This window comes from Phyllostomus hastatus, unplaced genomic scaffold (assembly GCF_019186645.2).
Source record: "Phyllostomus hastatus isolate PE091 unplaced genomic scaffold, TTU_PhHast_1.1 phas_scaffold_345, whole genome shotgun sequence".
NCBI lineage: Eukaryota > Metazoa > Chordata > Mammalia > Chiroptera > Phyllostomidae > Phyllostomus > Phyllostomus hastatus.
This window is the reverse complement of record NW_025334024.1, coordinates 15,700,409-15,717,083: the sequence shown is the minus strand read 5'-3', so window position 1 is coordinate 15,717,083 and position 16,675 is coordinate 15,700,409. Positions and strand designations below refer to the sequence as shown.

General features: G+C 51.8%; 1 protein-coding gene across 5 annotated transcripts in view; it reads left to right on the top strand.

Annotated features, from left to right (window-relative positions):
- WWP2 (WW domain containing E3 ubiquitin protein ligase 2) overlaps positions 1–12,492 on the top strand; it is a 168,838-nt gene extending 156,346 nt beyond the window's left edge. For all 5 annotated transcript variants that reach the window (XM_045818627.1, XM_045818623.1, XM_045818624.1 and 2 more), the window contains exons 12-24: positions 1,762–1,843; positions 2,386–2,514; positions 2,930–3,005; positions 3,264–3,335; positions 3,552–3,640; positions 5,544–5,703; positions 7,024–7,157; positions 7,487–7,627; positions 8,300–8,420; positions 8,756–8,860; positions 9,775–9,871; positions 10,040–10,112; positions 10,613–12,492. In XM_045818627.1, the coding sequence (XP_045674583.1) occupies positions 1,762–1,843; positions 2,386–2,514; positions 2,930–3,005; positions 3,264–3,335; positions 3,552–3,640; positions 5,544–5,703; positions 7,024–7,157; positions 7,487–7,627; positions 8,300–8,420; positions 8,756–8,860; positions 9,775–9,871; positions 10,040–10,112; positions 10,613–10,712 (1,379 nt within the window). In that variant the 3' untranslated portion in view covers positions 10,713–12,492. The remainder of the gene's footprint in view (positions 1–1,761; positions 1,844–2,385; positions 2,515–2,929; positions 3,006–3,263; positions 3,336–3,551; positions 3,641–5,543; positions 5,704–7,023; positions 7,158–7,486; positions 7,628–8,299; positions 8,421–8,755; positions 8,861–9,774; positions 9,872–10,039; positions 10,113–10,612) is intronic.
- The last annotated feature ends 4,183 nt before the right edge of the window (positions 12,493–16,675 follow it).

Sequence of the window (16,675 nt, the reverse complement as noted above, 5' to 3'; positions counted from 1 at the left end):
GCTCAGTCCTGTGTCCCTTTCTGTTCCTCCATGAGACATTCCATGGTCCCTCCTCAGCATCAGCTCAGGGGTCAGGACATCTCACTTTAGATCCACATCTCCTCAGCTGCCCTCACCCTGGGCACATGACTGAATGTTTCGGAGTCCATTTCTTCCCGAATGAGGTTGAGCTAGATGCTCTTAAGGACTCTCTCAGCCCCCAAACTATGAAACTGTGTGCGGCAACGCAGTTCCAGTGGACCATGAGGGCCTCCACCCCCACGCCCTATTCAGGGAGCAGTGCCAGAAACCAGGCACAGGCCCGAGACCAGCCGGACAGATCCCCCAGCCTGGCGGTTAGTGTTGGCCGTGGCCCTTGGCAGAGCAGATGTGGAAGATCTAGTTCAAAGCAGAAGCTTCTGGCTGGGAACAGCCCCTCTCTCCCCTCAGATCCCTCTTGGGAAGCCTGTCTTCTGTGGGACAGTCCCACAGCTGTTTGGAGATGGTGGTAGCTCTGTAGCAATTCTGGGCACCTTCTTTTTTTTCTTTCCCTTTGTTTGCACTTTTGAAATGCTCATCAAGTAATGGATACCGGGTAAGGCAAACAGACCTAGCCCCTGGGTTGATACTGAAAATGTTGCAGCCTCATACTGAGGCGATGGGGCTGGGCCTCCCAGTTCTGCTTCTTTACAGTTTTTGGTTTCCCTGTAGCTTCTGGAACATGTTACTTTTATTTCTTCAATTTTGTCATGTCATCGTAAGTGAGAGAGGGCCATTAGCATCATCTTTTTTTAAGAGAGAAACAGATTTAAAGGCTCAGGAACTTCTTGGGAAAGGTGGCCTGTCTTGGGTTCAGAGCCTTGACCTTAGTTTTACTTTCCATCCACCCAGAGCTCATGGGGTGACTCTGTTAGCCTCTTTCAAGGTCCAAATCCCCAGCTTGAATTGGGTCTGCCCCTGAAGCCTGGACTCCCTCCCTGGAGGACACCAGAGCCACCATCAGTGCACCTAGTAAAGGTTGTCCAGAGAGTAAAGGTTGTCTGGGGAAGAGCGGGAGTGCCTGAGCTCCCCCAAACACTGCTCTGTCTAGAAGCACACACTTAGGTGTAAGAACAAGATGGGTGTTGGAAGTGCCACTGTCCTTGGCATTTATTTGTGCATGTGCAATGTAGAGCTTTTGCTGGGATGTGAGAGTTTTAGAATAAAACTTTGCCTGTAAGCAGGAAAAAAAAAGAGACAAAGTACATGGTATGCAGGCTCTGAGCACTGATCAGAGAGGTATGAGGGAAAACACAACCCTCACAGGGGCCTGGGTCACCGCATCCTGTGGGCAGAGTGGTGGAGGGACCAGAGACCAGCTGTCACAGACTCCGTGGGGGTAGGGGCTTGCGGGAGGCTGTCCGTGCCTCCACTTTTGCACACAGCTGGATGCAATTACACCTCAGGAGGTGGTTTCAGCTGGGCTGCTCCCCCTCCATGTTGCCACACTGCCCCCTCCCTCCAACCAGCCAGCCAACTAACCAACCAAAGACAGTGCTTGATCCAGTTAGAAATGTGTCTGTCCCTCCCCCACTCCCCAGTAGGGAAAGATTCTCTTTGTCCATTTTTGCCAATGACAGATGTGTGTGTGTGCTGGGCTTTTACTGGTTAAACTTCTCTAATGGGTTAGGAACAGGGCCAGAAAGTCGGACCCAGCACATGGAAAGGGGCACCCAGAGGGGAGAGAACGTGGCTCAAGATACCTCAATCTGATTGTCCTATTTTCCTACTTCTCCCTGGCAGAGAAGAGACAGGACAACGGACGGGTGTATTACGTGAACCATAACACACGTACTACCCAGTGGGAGGACCCTCGGACCCAGGGGTAAGGACTGGGGCTGGGAGGGGGCTGGGCCCTGTGCAGCTCTGGCATTGGCTGAGTGGCCTTGGACTGCATTTATCCTCTGTGGCCACACAAGTACCTGGAGACCCTCATGACATAGCTTTAAAGTGGTTCCTTAAATTGACCTTCCTGGTAGGTGGAGAATGGCCTGAACGGTCTCTGTGCTGATTGTGCAAGCTGCTGAGAGCGTGATTTCACCCTGTACTCACCCTGTACACCCAGAAACTAGTCCGGACTAGGGCAGTTGGTGCCTCAGGGTTGCTGGTGGCCGCTCAGTCCATGGCCATGGACACCTAGGGCTGATTCCTTAGTCTTGGGACAGTAAATGACCTCTCTCTTCTTCAGAACAGTTCTCATGACTTAAGTGTACCAGCTACATTTCCTCAAAGCCCTTGCTTTTCCTCAAAGGCTTTACAGAGCCTGGGTGACAGCAGAGCAAAAGGAGCACAGTGGGGACCCTGGCCTTCTAAGCATAGCCCAGAAGGTGAGGCTAGTTCTTAACTCCTCTCTTCCCGTGTCTCCAGGATGATCCAGGAGCCAGCTCTGCCCCCAGGATGGGAGATGAAGTACACCAGCGAGGGGGTGCGCTACTTTGTGGACCACAATACCCGCACCACCACCTTTAAGGATCCTCGCCCAGGGTTCGAGTCAGGGTAAGGACTTTGCACAGGTAACAGCAGTGTCTTAGCACCTGAGTTTATCTGCTTTCAACTGTACTTACTGCCCTCTAGTGGCCAATATCCATGCCAGGTTAGCAGGGCTGGGGAGGGAAGGGGCCACCCTATTTATCTATTTATTCAGAATAACACCAGTGGTCTCTCGGTGTCTGTCTGTCTGCCTGCCTGCCTGTCTGTCTGTCTGTCTCTCTCAAAGCAAGATTCTGGCTTTATTTCTAGTTTTTCTTTTTACTTCTTAAATCTGCCGAAGATTTTAATGGCAGTCACCTCCTTTCTTTCATTCCTTACCTTACTGGTCTGTAATATAACACCACCTTTCTGAAGGGCTAACAGGCACCTTGCTAATTTTTGAGAAATCACACAGATTCCAGATCATCTTTGCTCTTCCCAGGACGAAGCAAGGTTCCCCAGGTGCCTACGATCGAAGTTTTCGGTGGAAGTATCACCAGTTCCGTTTCCTCTGCCATGTGAGTTCTGGTGCCGGGCCCCTCCCCTGCAGGTTGGGGTCGCGGAGTTATTTCAGCACGATTTCTCAGCCCAGCAGCAGTCTGGTCAGGTGGGGGAAGGCCACTGTCTAACCCCGAGCAGTTGTTGGGTGTTGTCTCCAGGAAGCCTGTTCCTGTGTCTAGGAACCAAGCTCTTCTGTCAGCCCAGGATAGAGGAGACCAGACTGAATAATTACCTCCTGAGGTCTGAATCAAGGTGTTTTTTTCTTTTCTTTTCAGTCAAATGCCCTCCCCAGCCATGTGAAGATCAGCGTTTCCAGGCAGACACTTTTTGAGGATTCTTTCCAACAGGTTAGAAAATAATTGTGTTGTCTTAGACCAGAGGCAGACAGAAGGCTTCCTGCCGTCACCCCATCTTCTGTTACATGGCCTGCTGAACCCACACAGCAGAGTGTCCAAGACCTGGGCCTTGGGGAGCGCTGTCCACCAAAAAGCAGACCCTGGAGCCCCCTCAGCCTGCCATGGAAGGCAGAGTGGCAGGCTGGCCACAATGCTGTGTCTCCCCAGATCATGAACATGAAGCCCTATGACCTGCGCCGCCGGCTCTACATCATCATGCGTGGCGAGGAGGGCCTGGACTACGGGGGAATTGCCAGGTGAGCTTGGCACCCCGGGAAGGCTGTGCTGCACCCCACTTCTCCAGGCTACTGGGCACGTGGCCAGAAAGCTGCCTCCTCCTTGCTCAGATTAATTGCCAGTGCTCTTATGCTTCTTCGGGAGCGGGCACCGGTATGGCCAGTTCAAATGGTGTCAGAGCAGTGTCCCAGGGTCCCCTTCTGGGCTGGGCACTAACCCTGTAGTTACTGGGTCATGGGGAGGGTGGGGGCTCCGGGGAAAGGACCCAGGACAATGGCTCTTTTACCAACCAATATGTCATTGTTTTTATACTTTAATATCCAGTCTGGCTGCACCGTGGGTAGCGGCTAAATATTGGTGCCATGTGGTTGTTTATGAAAATCAGCTCTGGGCTGCTCCTAGTCTTAAGGCAGCTGGAGCACGTTACGTTGAGCATCTTGGTGTGCACCTGACAGGTATATGCTATGTCACAGTCCAAAAGGCCTTGATCAGTACTCAGCTGCATGTGATGGGCACAGGGTCAATAAAATTCAAACAGCTGGAACAACCCTCAAAAGAGACCAAAGCATTGTCTTGCCCTCACCACAGTCCCGCTACAAAAGTTACAGACTCTGGCAAAACGTTGCCTTGGACGATGGAGCTGAAGGGCCCCCGGCAGAGAGAACACGTATCTTACTCTGTGGTGGTCGCTCAGCTCACTCACCTCTCACGGAGTGGGGACATCTTGCTTGGTGTTGGGTTAACTCACTGCTGGCCCTCTGTTCGTTGGTGGCTTTGCTCTCTGTGTTGGCCCTGGTGGATCGATGGCTCTTTCTCCCATGGTGACCGTGGTGACCTCCTCTCCAGGCTCTGCTTGGTGGGCTTCTGGTGTGGCTCCCGCCCTGTGTGTGTCTGTCTCTCTGTGTCCTGCCAGTGGTTTTACCCTATGGTAGGTTACGTCATGCTGTTCTACCACAGGGTAGAACCACGGACAGGATACCGGGGCACCCTCTGCATCGAAGGACTCCTCGTCTGCCTGGCCACAAACAGCCCAGCAGCCAGGGACTGGCCCCGTTGGGATGTCCCCCTGCTGGTTTAAGTGAAGCCCAAAAGGACTCTGAATTCTGGTTGGAGGCTTGTTCCTAGGGTGCAAAGAGATGCAAAGGCGTGGGTGTTGGTTCAGATAAATCTGTGGAAGTATGAGAAAAGGTCTGGTAATGAGGTCTGGGGTGAGGGAAGGGCAGAGTGCAAGGCAGACACCTGCAACAGGAGTGAGGTTTATAATCTACAGACTGCATGGGTTACAGAGTTCATGCATCAGGAGTTAGGAATGTATTACCATATATTCATTCATATTATGCTGCCTGTTCAGGTAGGGTGGAAGCAGGGTGGCTGCTATTTATACAGTACCTTTGGAAGAGTTAGAAAAAGATGCCCTATGCTCACAATATTCTGGCTTTATCAGGAAAAAACAGCTTGGCTGCTAGTTGCAGGAAAATTATTACAATAAATGTGCAAATCTGTGATATTTTACCATAGTACCATAGTACCATAGTTACGTAGTGCACAGCCAACACAACTGTGCATGGTGGCCCCAGGGTTCAAGGAGCCCCTTTGCCATTAAGATGTTCTGGATGTCAGATGTAAAGTCCTGCAACGCACCCACCTCCTGGGAGCCAACACGCACCCAGGCACGCACACTTTCCTGATCATCAGTCATCAAGCGTGATTGCCGTCCTCCTTCGCCCTAGCTCTGGCCCCACCCTGTTCCCTGACCAGCTGTTAATGCAGGTTAGCCCCGGTGCTGATCCCCGGGGAGGTGGACTCCCCAGTACATGAGTTTCCAAAATAGCTGAAACAGGACGGCAGAGGAGAGCGGCACCTCCAGTGCGGGTGTGCAGGGAAGGATCCATTGGTCCTGTTTTTTTCTCTCTTCTCTCACAGAGAGTGGTTTTTCCTCCTGTCCCACGAGGTGCTCAACCCCATGTATTGTTTATTTGAATATGCTGGGAAGAACAATTACTGCCTGCAGATCAACCCCGCCTCCTCCATCAACCCCGACCACCTCACCTACTTCCGCTTTATTGGCAGATTCATTGCCATGGTAAGATTCATTGCCATGTGTCCTCCGGAGGGGTGACAGCCAAGGAGGCCAGGACCTACAACACCAATAGCAGCCCCACCCTTATCCTCACAGAACTCCTAACTAAAAATGCAAAAAGCTAGAGGGTTCTGGAGATAGTTCAGAGTTCTCTCAGTGCCCACGCAGGGACCTGGCGAGGGTTTCTGCATGTGGATTTGTGGAGAACTTGTCGAGCAAAAAGCCATGGTCCCCGAGTCATGGGCTTCACTTAACATTCACAGGTGTTCCGTTGAGGGTGTTGGGGTGACAGGGCTGAGCACTAGCATAACTGCCCACCTGCTGCCCATCTCTTGGGGGTGCCACTGTCTGTCACAGGGTGGGGGCAATTGGGAGTGTCCTACTGTGGCACTCAGGCCTCTGTCAGGGGATTTGGAATCTGCAGTAGCTTAAAACAGAGCCCTCGCAGACCAGTTGGCGGACGATGTGGGAGGCATTCGTCGGGAGCTGAGTGAAGTTGGGAAGGGGGAGTTTCACACGTTATCTGTATTTATCTGGAAATAGGAACATAATGTGGGTAGGGAAGGGGTCACATCACATGCATCCTGTTGTGTATCTCCTGAGTGTGGAGAACCAGGACTGAGGACAGGAGCCCATGGGAGCCACAGTGCCACTGCCATATTTGGTAGTTTGAGACGTTTCACTTCTAACTTTCCTTTGCCCTGTTCCCCTTTCAGGAGGACCCAGGGCCCAAGAGCCCATGACTAAATATGTCCCTTCCCGGGTCTGGAAGTTTTTGGCCAAGGTGTTGGGCTCAGGAAGTAGGCAAATTTTTCCCAGGTCTAGCAGTTGACAGAGCAGGCCAGTAAAACTCTAGACTATTACTCACCACTGGCTCGCCAGTGCTCGCTGTCAGCGGTGTCTGCATTATTTTTGGCTGCCTATGCTGCCCAGCTCTGAGTGTCAGTGAGTCAGGGCTGCAACCAGGCACTGGGCTGACCAAGTCTTCTCTGTGAGTGTGGGGCACATCTTTGCTAGAGCAGGGAGCCGGCAGGCAGGTGTGCTGGGCAGGCAGCAGACCTGGAGGTGGGTTCCTGAGTGGGCCAGCTCTGCTCCATCCCTGTGGTCTGTAGGTAAGAAAACCGTCTGTTCCCAGGGTTCTAGTCAGGACAAAGAGTGTTGCTTATTTCCCAGACCTTCCGTTTGGGCCCCTGGGGTAGCTGAATGCCAAGGCGCTCCCCAGGATGGAGGGCAGCTGGCAGTAGTAACCAGGCTGTGACACAGAGCGTCCTAGAGCCTGCCTCTGGGAACACCAAACCTCTTTGGTGTGTCTTCCTTCCACAGGCTCTGTACCATGGAAAGTTCATTGACACAGGCTTCACCCTCCCTTTCTACAAGCGGATGCTCAACAAGAGACCAACCCTGAAAGACCTGGAGTCCATTGACCCTGAATTCTATAACTCTATCATTTGGATCAAGTGAGTCCCCTTGCATGCCCCATGTTGGGAGGAGAGGGATCTCTGGTGGCCAGGTAAGTACCCATGGCCTTTATTTACTCTGCTGTAGTGCCCTGTGAGCTCTTACCTACACTGTATAAGTGCTTGTGGAGGTGCACAGCTTCTTGGTCCTCCTTAGGGCAGCTCTGGAATTCTCTCCTCGCATCAGGGAGCGGGCCGTGCCGCTGCTCCGGAGTCCTGACCGCCTGTGCGTCTTCATGTCCCATGGGCACTAAAACGGAGATGGCGCAGGATCCAGGGGAGACCCTTCTAAGACAGACATCTTCCCTCTTGTGTTCTCATGTCCCCAGAGAGAACAACCTAGAGGAGTGTGGCCTAGAGCTGTACTTCATCCAGGACATGGAGATTTTGGGCAAAGTGACAACCCACGAGCTGAAGGAAGGCGGTGAGAATATCCGAGTAACTGAGGAGAACAAGGAGGAGTACATCATGTGAGTCTCGGTGCTGGGGAGACCGGGGTGGAACAGAGACATGGCCGGCTGTTTCTGGGTGCCCTCTTCAGCCAGACCCCATGTGTGGCCCATAGGTCACCAGGGATCACAAAACCCCCCCTTTTTGCATGGGCTCAGTTGGCTGCCTGTGGCTGGTTGCACTGCCCAGAGCTGGGGGGGCCAGAGCCCAAAGCCCTTTTACAGCCCCGTTCGCTCTCTTTTTCCCACGTGGACTTCATGACTGCAGGGCTGAATTTCTCTGAAGAGTCATGAAACAGCGACATCTTTCTTTTCTTTCCCCTAACTGGGAGGATTTCTGTGTCCTCTGTGCTCGATCTCCTCTCTCACGTGTGTGTATGCACATGTTCACCTGTGTGCACATTCTTCGGGTCTCTTGGTTCAGTCTGTTAACATGCACACATCTGACGTTCAGTTGGTGACAGTACAAGGAGGAGGAGGTGGTGGTGATTTCAAAGCCCCACATAACTCGAGAGGGGTTGCTGCGAGGTTTAAGAGTTTCTGCTCTAGGGCCAGCAGCAGCCGCTCCTCGCAGCACTGGAAGTCGAGTCAGCCCATTCCTTGCTGCCTGGTGACACCAGCCTCATGGCAGGCCCTGAGCTGCTCCTGGGCAGTGCGTCTCAGGCTCCACTGACAGCCAGCCTTTGTTTTTAGGCTGCTGACCGACTGGCGTTTCACACGGGGTGTGGAAGAGCAGACCAAAGCCTTCCTGGACGGCTTCAATGAGGTGGCCCCCCTGGAGTGGTTGCGCTACTTTGATGAGAAAGAGCTGGAGGTGAGAGCTAAGGTTATTGGGACCCTGAACCCCGGGCTCTGGGGCAATTCTGCCCTTTGATAGCTTCACTGCTTATCCACGGAAACACCCAGTAAAACTCCACACTCCTGAGAATGGCAGAAGCAGGGGAATAAATTTTATTTGGGTCCTCACACCCACCCCTCCCTGGGCCCTGGTGTGAGGGGGTCCATGTTCAAGATTTGTGTCATCCGTGTGATTAAAACGGCCAGCAGAAATAGTTGACAGTGTTTGGGGTGGTTGTATCTGCTGGTAAGCTGGAGAGGCATGGGTGGGGAGGGCCCGGCATTGAGTGGCTGATACCCTTTCCCCTGCAGCTGATGCTGTGCGGCATGCAGGAGATAGACATGAATGACTGGCAGAAGAATACCATTTACCGGCACTACACCAAGAACAGCAAGCAGATCCAGTGGTTCTGGCAGGTGTGTCCTGCCAGCTGTTATTGCAGCCCACCGGAGGAAATGAGATCTGCTTAGACCCAAGCCCAAGGATCCTTGTTGTGTTATTGCCTCCCCCATCTTTGACCCTCACCTCGCTGCCCCCCACCCCCTGCCAACTTGCAAAAGGAGATGAGAAACCCAGCTTTGGGACAGTGGCGTTGTTGCAGCTGGGCCATGCCCAGTGCATTTGATAGGAGTGTCGGTGGTCGGGGGCCAGCGGGTCAGCTCTGAAGGCTGGTGTGCGACAGGGTGCCCGCACGTAGGAAGGAACGTTCCTATAGGTTGCGTAGTTTCCTTCAAGGCAGGTGGAATGGGAAAGCATGTGTTTGGATTCAGAGAAACTGAATGAGCTCATTATCCTGGATATAATGAATTGGTTCTTTTATATACGTAGGTCTTGTTGTCATTATCAAGCACAGCAAATACACAAGCAGAGAATAACTATATGTGATATTTTTGGCTTAGGTGAAATTCACATACTATATTCACCTTGTTAAGCATTTTAAGGTATACAATTCAGTGGCTTTTCACAGTATTGTGCAGCCATCAGACTAATTCCAGAACAGTTTGTCCCTGCCCTGCTGAATAAAAAGCTGTAGCCATTAAGTAGTCACTCCCATTTTTAGTTTATTTTTTAAAGTAGAACTTGAAAGGGAAGAGAATACCTGGCTTGAGTTGTTCCTGAGACAGAGAGACAGCACATGGACTGTGGAAATGATCTGTAGACATAGCCTCCTGGAGTAGCTTTGGGGTTTTCCCAGTTGGTAGCTGTCACTCTGCCCATCCCAGCCTTTGTGATCTCAGCCCCAAAGAGCAGAGGTGTGGGAGAGTTACAGAACAGGGTAAAGAGCTGGGCCAGTGGCGTCGCCTGACTGCTTTGACTTTTGGAGTTGCAGGTGGTGAAGGAGATGGACAACGAGAAAAGCATCCGGCTACTGCAGTTTGTTACAGGGACCTGCCGCCTGCCTGTCGGGGGATTTGCCGAACTCATTGGTGTGTCTTCCCTTGCCATGCTGGCACCCCTGGGTGGGAGTGAGGGCAGCTCACAGGAAGGGTGGGACCTAGTGTCTCCCTGGAAGCAAGTCAGTGGGAGGGGCAAGAGTGTCCTGCCCAGGAAGGATCACGCCTGTTGTATAAGGTGCATTTTTCTTTGGATAATAGGTAGCAATGGACCACAGAAGTTTTGCATCGACAAGGTTGGCAAGGAAACCTGGCTGCCCAGAAGCCACACCTGGTGAGCCTGCTGGTTTTACTGGGATGTGGTTGGAACCTCACAGATGTGATGAGCCCCTAAGGGCAGCCCAGTGGACAGGGTGACTTTGGGGCCCTGACTCCGGAAACTTTTTGCATGGCCCTGGGGTGTTGGGTGGGAGAGGAGGGCCTCTGATCTTTTGAGAGTTGTAGCAGCAGGTGTGCACCCCGATGGTCACACCAGGTATTAAATCCTGGAACACTGTTGTTCCAGTAGGCAAAGACTGCTGCGCCGAGTGTCCTCTTACGCAGTTCCCCATTTTCCCAGCTGCCTGTCCTCCCTCCTAACCCGTCTGTGGTTCAGGAACCTGAGGCATTAAGGCCCAACAGAGCAGGGTCCTTGAAGTCCCTGTTTCAGCATCTCACCAGCTGGTTGGTACTGTGGTTGAGCCACAGTCACGTGAATGCTCTTGACTTCCTTGGCCAGCAGCCCTGACCTTCCCTGACCTTCCATGCTGACTGTACCGTGCCCTCTCTCAACAGTTTCAACCGTCTGGATCTCCCACCATACAAGAGCTATGAGCAGCTGAAAGAGAAGCTGCTGTACGCCATCGAGGAGACCGAGGGCTTTGGACAGGAGTAGCTGAGGCTGTGCCCTCCTGTGCCCCCCAGCACACATGTAGTCATGAGTCCTCCCTGCCTGAGAGGCTGCTGGCTGCAGCCCCTGGGAGGCCCCTGCAGATGGTAGCCCTGCGTGGAACCACAGTGTCATCAGGCTGATGGCAGCAGAGCCCAACCTCAAGAGGCCCTGCCCCCTCCTCCATCCTACCCACTGGTGGCAGTCTGGAATAAAGCCCCTTAGTCGCCTTAGCCCCACCACCCGCTGCAGTTTGGAGGGCTGACCCTCTGCAGAGCTTACACTCCTTCTCCCCTGAGGACAACTGTAGACCCGTGTATGTGTGTGCAAGCCCCTGCTGAAGGGCTGCAGCACAAGCCCTGGCCCCTGGGCTAGTGAGGTGAGGAGGAGACTGGCCACTCGGGGTGGCTGTCTGGGTTGAGAAGGCTAGGGTCTTTGCCAGTATAAGAGGTTCTGTTTCAGTAGAACTTTCCCAGTGGCCTGTACAAAATGAAGGTCTGAGAGAGGAGCGTTTCCCACACCCAGAGCTCTAGATCAAGACTGTCTTGCTTCCTTCCCTAGCGGGCTCTAGCCACAGAGGTGGGGCAGCAGGCCCCTCTCTCTACTCAGGGCTGGCCAGTTCACTCTTCCCAGCCAGTAAAGGGGTGTGCCAGCTGCTTGGATGTCAGTGGGAAGGAAACAGCAACTCGGACTTTCTTTTCCCTTTACATAAACTTGAAGCATTTTGTGTGTAGGGTTGCTTCGTGTTTTGTTGCTGGTATGCTGCTGTCACGTTCTGTCAAGGAGCTGGTGCACCAGGTGTTGCTGAGACTTGGGGGACTTAGCACTGTTAGTCCAAGAATTTCCCAAACAGCGGCTCCTCTTTGGAACCAGCTTAGCAGTTCTGTGAGCTCAGGCAGGTCGACGTCACAGCAGCCTCATCCCTGAGCCTTGACAAACAGGGAAGGGGTGGTGCCCAGACCCAGACCACCCAACCTTGCTGCCTTTGAGAGAGAAGAAATCCCTTTGCTAGATGTAGTCACTCAGGCTCTAGACCTCCACGTGGGTCCGTTAGTCCCCTGTCGAAAATGAAGAGCACCCCCACCACCCCAGTGCGTGTTCATTCTGCGTAGAAGTGAGGATTTGCCTGCACACAGGAAACAATGCTCTGGGAAGCCGGCTGGAGGGCCCTGAGCAGCTGCACACATCTGCCTTGATTTCTGGAGCCCCCGTGGGGCTCCGTCGTGGACATTCTGCCATGTATTGATATCTTTGGGGTGAACACACTCCTCTGGGATGCTGGAGCGGCGATTGTCCTAAACTCTCCAATCCATCCCCCCAGGGTTCTAGTGCTGAGCACTAGCTGCAGACTAGCTCCAGCTTCCTGGGACCCCAGGCAGGCCCTCAGGCCAGTCATGGGCCTTGAGAGGATCGTTTTGTGTTCCCAGATCCTCGTCCTTCCCCCTGGCCCAAGGAGGGACTGCCCATGTCCACTGTGTTGGGTGTGCCGATTTGAGTGGCTCAGCTCACTGCAGCTGAGCCCTTTTTCTCCCCTGGAGTTGTTTGCTGTGCTTCCCTGCAGTGTCTCGCCGCGTCAGGGGTTAAGGTGTGAGCTGCCGTGCACAGTTGGGAAGCCTTGGGCTCACGTGTGTTCAGAGTGTGTTCATGTGCGCATGTGTGTACATATGTGTATATAACAGGTGTCTACAGAATGTCCTTCGGTAGCTCTGGGTTGGTCATTGGATTGTTTTGTAATGCCTCTTGCCACGGCATTGCCATGTTCCTGTGCAATAAACAGTCAACAGCTGTGGGTGGTGGTGGCGTGTTGTCTCCAGAATCACTGTCCGAGGTGACAGGCCTCTGAGCCCCACGGACACTCCAGGTCCAGACTGGGGTGGAAAGTCCATCACCTTGCTGGTTTGGAGAAGAATGTACGTCATTAACCAAGACAGCCACAGTTTTGATGGGTGGCTGAGACCTGGTCCAGGGGTCACTGGCTTCAGCCCTTGGTCAGTTCCCTTTTGGCGTCCTCAGCCTCCCCTGACAGGCTTGGGTTTCTCTGAGCAGTTGCTGTGGGACCGGAACACCCAGTAGATAAGGCTGCATGTTGAACAGACTCCGGAAACCAAGTCCTGGGGGCAGTGTTCTCACAGTCGTTTACTCAAGGAACATCCCAGGTGTGTCTCAGGTTCCATGACAATAGCATGACTGATCCTGAGTTCCTGGTCGCTCGAGGGCTCGCCGTCTACTTTTCTGAGTCCTTAAGAGTTCGGATGGGACAGGTTACCATGCTGCTGGGTCTCGATGTATTTGACACAAAAGTGACTTTGTCATGGATCGAGTCTTGGCCTGATTGTGCTCCTAAAGGGAGGCAGAGGTGTTTAGAGGAGGTCCTTCCTCTCAGCTGAGTTCACTACCCTGCTGCTCAGATCCAGAGCCTTTTTCACTTGACAGGGCGACACCATCCTTTGAGAACAATGTTGACTAAAGCCCATGTGCTATACAGATGCCTCATAATGAATTCAAATGACTCCTCACTCTTATCACCATGGGTAACTGCTGTTCAGTTTGCTGTGGTCCTTCCAAACTATTTTATGTGTATATGCAAGTCATATATACATATAATTTTTAAATAGACCAAAAATGAGCTCTTGTATGTTGCACAACTCACTTGCCTCATTAAATGAGCTATTAGGGAGACCTTTCCATGTTTGTCCACATACCTATCTGTAATTGATTCTTCACTGCGTGACATTCTGTACTGTGGTGGTTCGCTAATAACCCCACCTGTGTCCTCCCAGGCGCTGTGGTGCGTCCATCAGTTTGCTGGTGGCTGCAGTTTCTTTGTGTGCCCTCGGGCAGGTCTTAGACACTGATGCTGCTCTCCTGGGAGGGGGCAGTTGTCCTGGAAGTTGGACTGTTGATGATATGCCTTCATTTTTTACTTAAGAATTTTAAAAAGGTTTAAAATCGAAAAAATAGAAGGGGCCTTCAGTGAAAGCACCCCCCCCCCCATACTCTTGTTCCTCAACCACTCTGATCACCTTCTAGAAGCAACTATTGTTTGCTGGTTTCTTCTGGGTCCTTCAAGACATACTTTAAAAATTCCAGTGGATTCTACCCAGTTGCCCTTCAAAAGGTTCTTGTTTTACCAGCCTTAGGGCAGGACCCCTTGGCACCCCAGTGGGTGACTGAATTTGTGAGCGCCCTGTCTCCCCTCCCATCTCTGTTCCCTTTTCCATCTCCTGACTCTGGACTTCCATCCTTTTACATGATCATTTTTTTTTTTTAACATTTACATTACTCCGTAACCATAATGAAATCTGTACTTTTTTTTGGAGGCTTATTTGAAAAAGCAGCAAGAACATTTATATGACTGTGATCATATAAATACTGTCTACTCCAGAGCTAATTAGTATAAAGTCAGATAATTATCTCTTCCCCATAAGCTCTTTCACCCTGGAGGCTCTAATTACTTTTCTTTGCTGTTATTATATCCACTTTTTTTCTTACTCTGAAGTGCTTCAAGTGAAACCAGTTGGCAGAGAGTACCCATACCCCTGCACATTGTAATAAGTTCCTGATGTAATTAGCCAAAATGAAGACCAGATATGTCTCCCTTTGTTACCCAAGGTCTCTAGTGGGTCTCCCAGGTGCCAGAAAAGCTACATAAGGTGAAATCGCACTGGGTCTGGAAAGCTCAGTTCCAGCTTCCCCACTGTCCTTTGATATCAGGGCTCATTTTCCCCTTCTAGGAAAACTCCCCCTAATGATCTCTCTGCTTTCATTTAGAGGAATGCTTATAAATAGCAGGCTGTCCTGGTTCTTGAGCCAAACTCAGCATCAACGAGGCCCTGGCCTCATCTTGGGGAAGAAAATTGAGTCAGTGCCCAAAGTTGTAAACTTAGTTCATTTTCCTACAATCTACCTCTCGAATCCAGTTTTCAATACCATTTTATCTTGGTCCCTCTGAGGCTGAGGTTGGTTCAAGCACACAGGCAAGCCCGCTTTCTTGTGGCCCACACAGCACGAGTCGGGCACCCTCAACGGACTCCTGCCAGAGCACGTGACTTCTCATTGGTTCTTGTCTGTTATCTGTACCCTTTGCGCATCAGTGTGGGCTCAAGGCCCAGCTCCCAGTGAGCTAGTTCCAGTGGCAATAATCACTGTTCTCTTTGAAGCTTGTTACCATTTGATTCTGTTTGTCACCCCACTGGATATCTTTGATGCTCTCTCAGGGGTGTCCAATTTTTTGGCATCTCTGGGCCACATGTGAAAAAGAGTTGTCTTGGAACACACATTTAATACACAAACACTAACAAAAACTGATGAGCAAAAAAAATGGTTTTAAGTAAATTTACAATTTTGTGTTGGGCCACATTCATAGCCATCCTGAGCCACATGCAGCCTGCAGGCTGCCAGTTGGACACCCCGAACACAAAATCAGCTCCTCCACCAGGAGCCCTGTTTCTTGGGGATAAAATAGTAGTAGGCGGGTTCTATCAGTATGGCACCATGAATTCATCATTTGATCAACCTCTCTGCTCCAAACACATATAAAGACCCACAGAATGTAAGAAGAAAAGCAAGAAGGCTGATTTGAAAACAGGATAAAGGATTCCATGGGTCATAAACAGAACTAAATGCAAAAAATGGAGCAAGATTGAAGCTGTGGGCCTGCCGCACCTGAGCCTGACTGACGGTGGTGGGTGAGAGTTCAGCTGCTGTGGGGTGAGCAGTCTGAATGTGTCCCTTATAGACTGGGGATGGGCACCAGCCTGTGGCTCCTTCCTGTTTCATGAAAGAGGTCAAGCAGCAAACAAAACCAAACCTGCTGCTGTGCACTGGGCTATGGCTTTGAGAAACACAGAGGCCTAAGGAGGCACAAACTCATCGAGCCAAGCGACCCCAGTGGTCTTGGCCTGGATCTGTGATGTTCCTAGGTCACCCCTGGCCAGGCTGTCAGGCTGCCATTCACAGGTCAGGATCGAGAATGGATGTCCCTCAGGACAGGAGGAAGAGGCAGCTGCAAAACTATTAGGCAGATGGAGAAGGAGTGAAAGAAAACTCCTTACTCAAAGTTTTTGTCTCCATATTTTGCCTGCTGGCGTTTGGTATAAGGGGATTAGGTGGCAAATGAGTCTTTTGATACTGGGGCCCTAAATGTCACTGTTCAGGGGTCTTTGGGGTGATCAGTTTTTCCAGAGGTGAATCCTCTGCTCCTGCCCTAGGAGTAGACGGTACCTGCGACAGGTACACCTGCATGTAGGCTTCCCGGGAATAAGCAGCAAGAAGGAGCTGAGGTGCTCAGATTCCCAGCCACCGACTTTACTTCTCACTCTTTTCAGTGGTGACTTCCCCCAGCCTTCTGCTCTGATGTGGGTCCCGGAGCCTGGAGCTCCACTTGAATAACCTCTGTCTCCTGCAGTTGGGAGAGGGGAGGTAGTCTGACTGTGAGGGACTTGGGAAGGACCTGGGTGTCCAACCCTTCTATATGGAAAATTCACTGCCCCAGGCTTCAGCTCTCCTTTTGCCTTCCTGCTGCCAGCAAGAATCTCTCTGGGGACTTGCACATTTCTTTGGTCAAAACTTCTGCGTGGTCAGTTACACTTTTCCACCTTCTTACCACCTTTGAAAGCTTCCTTGTGTCTTTATTCATCACTGAATCCTGAGGATGGTTAATCGTTAACTTCCTTTTCTTTGATAGGTCTGTGTAGGGGCAGGGCCCCCCCCCCCCGCCCCCCCACAGCTGGTAGCTGGCAGTCTGTGCTTAAGGGTTCCAAAGGGGACTTGACTCACTATATTGAATTTCAACTGATACGCTCGTGCTTATCTCGTGACCATGACTCTGACTCCTCTCAAGCCTGAGCTTCTCCCAGGTTCTGCAGGGCTCAACAGCACGCTCCTTCCGGTGAATTCTTGGCTGGGGTTCCTGCTACTGGCTGCTCCTCCCACTTTCCTCTCTCCAGAAATGTGTCAAAGTCCCTTGT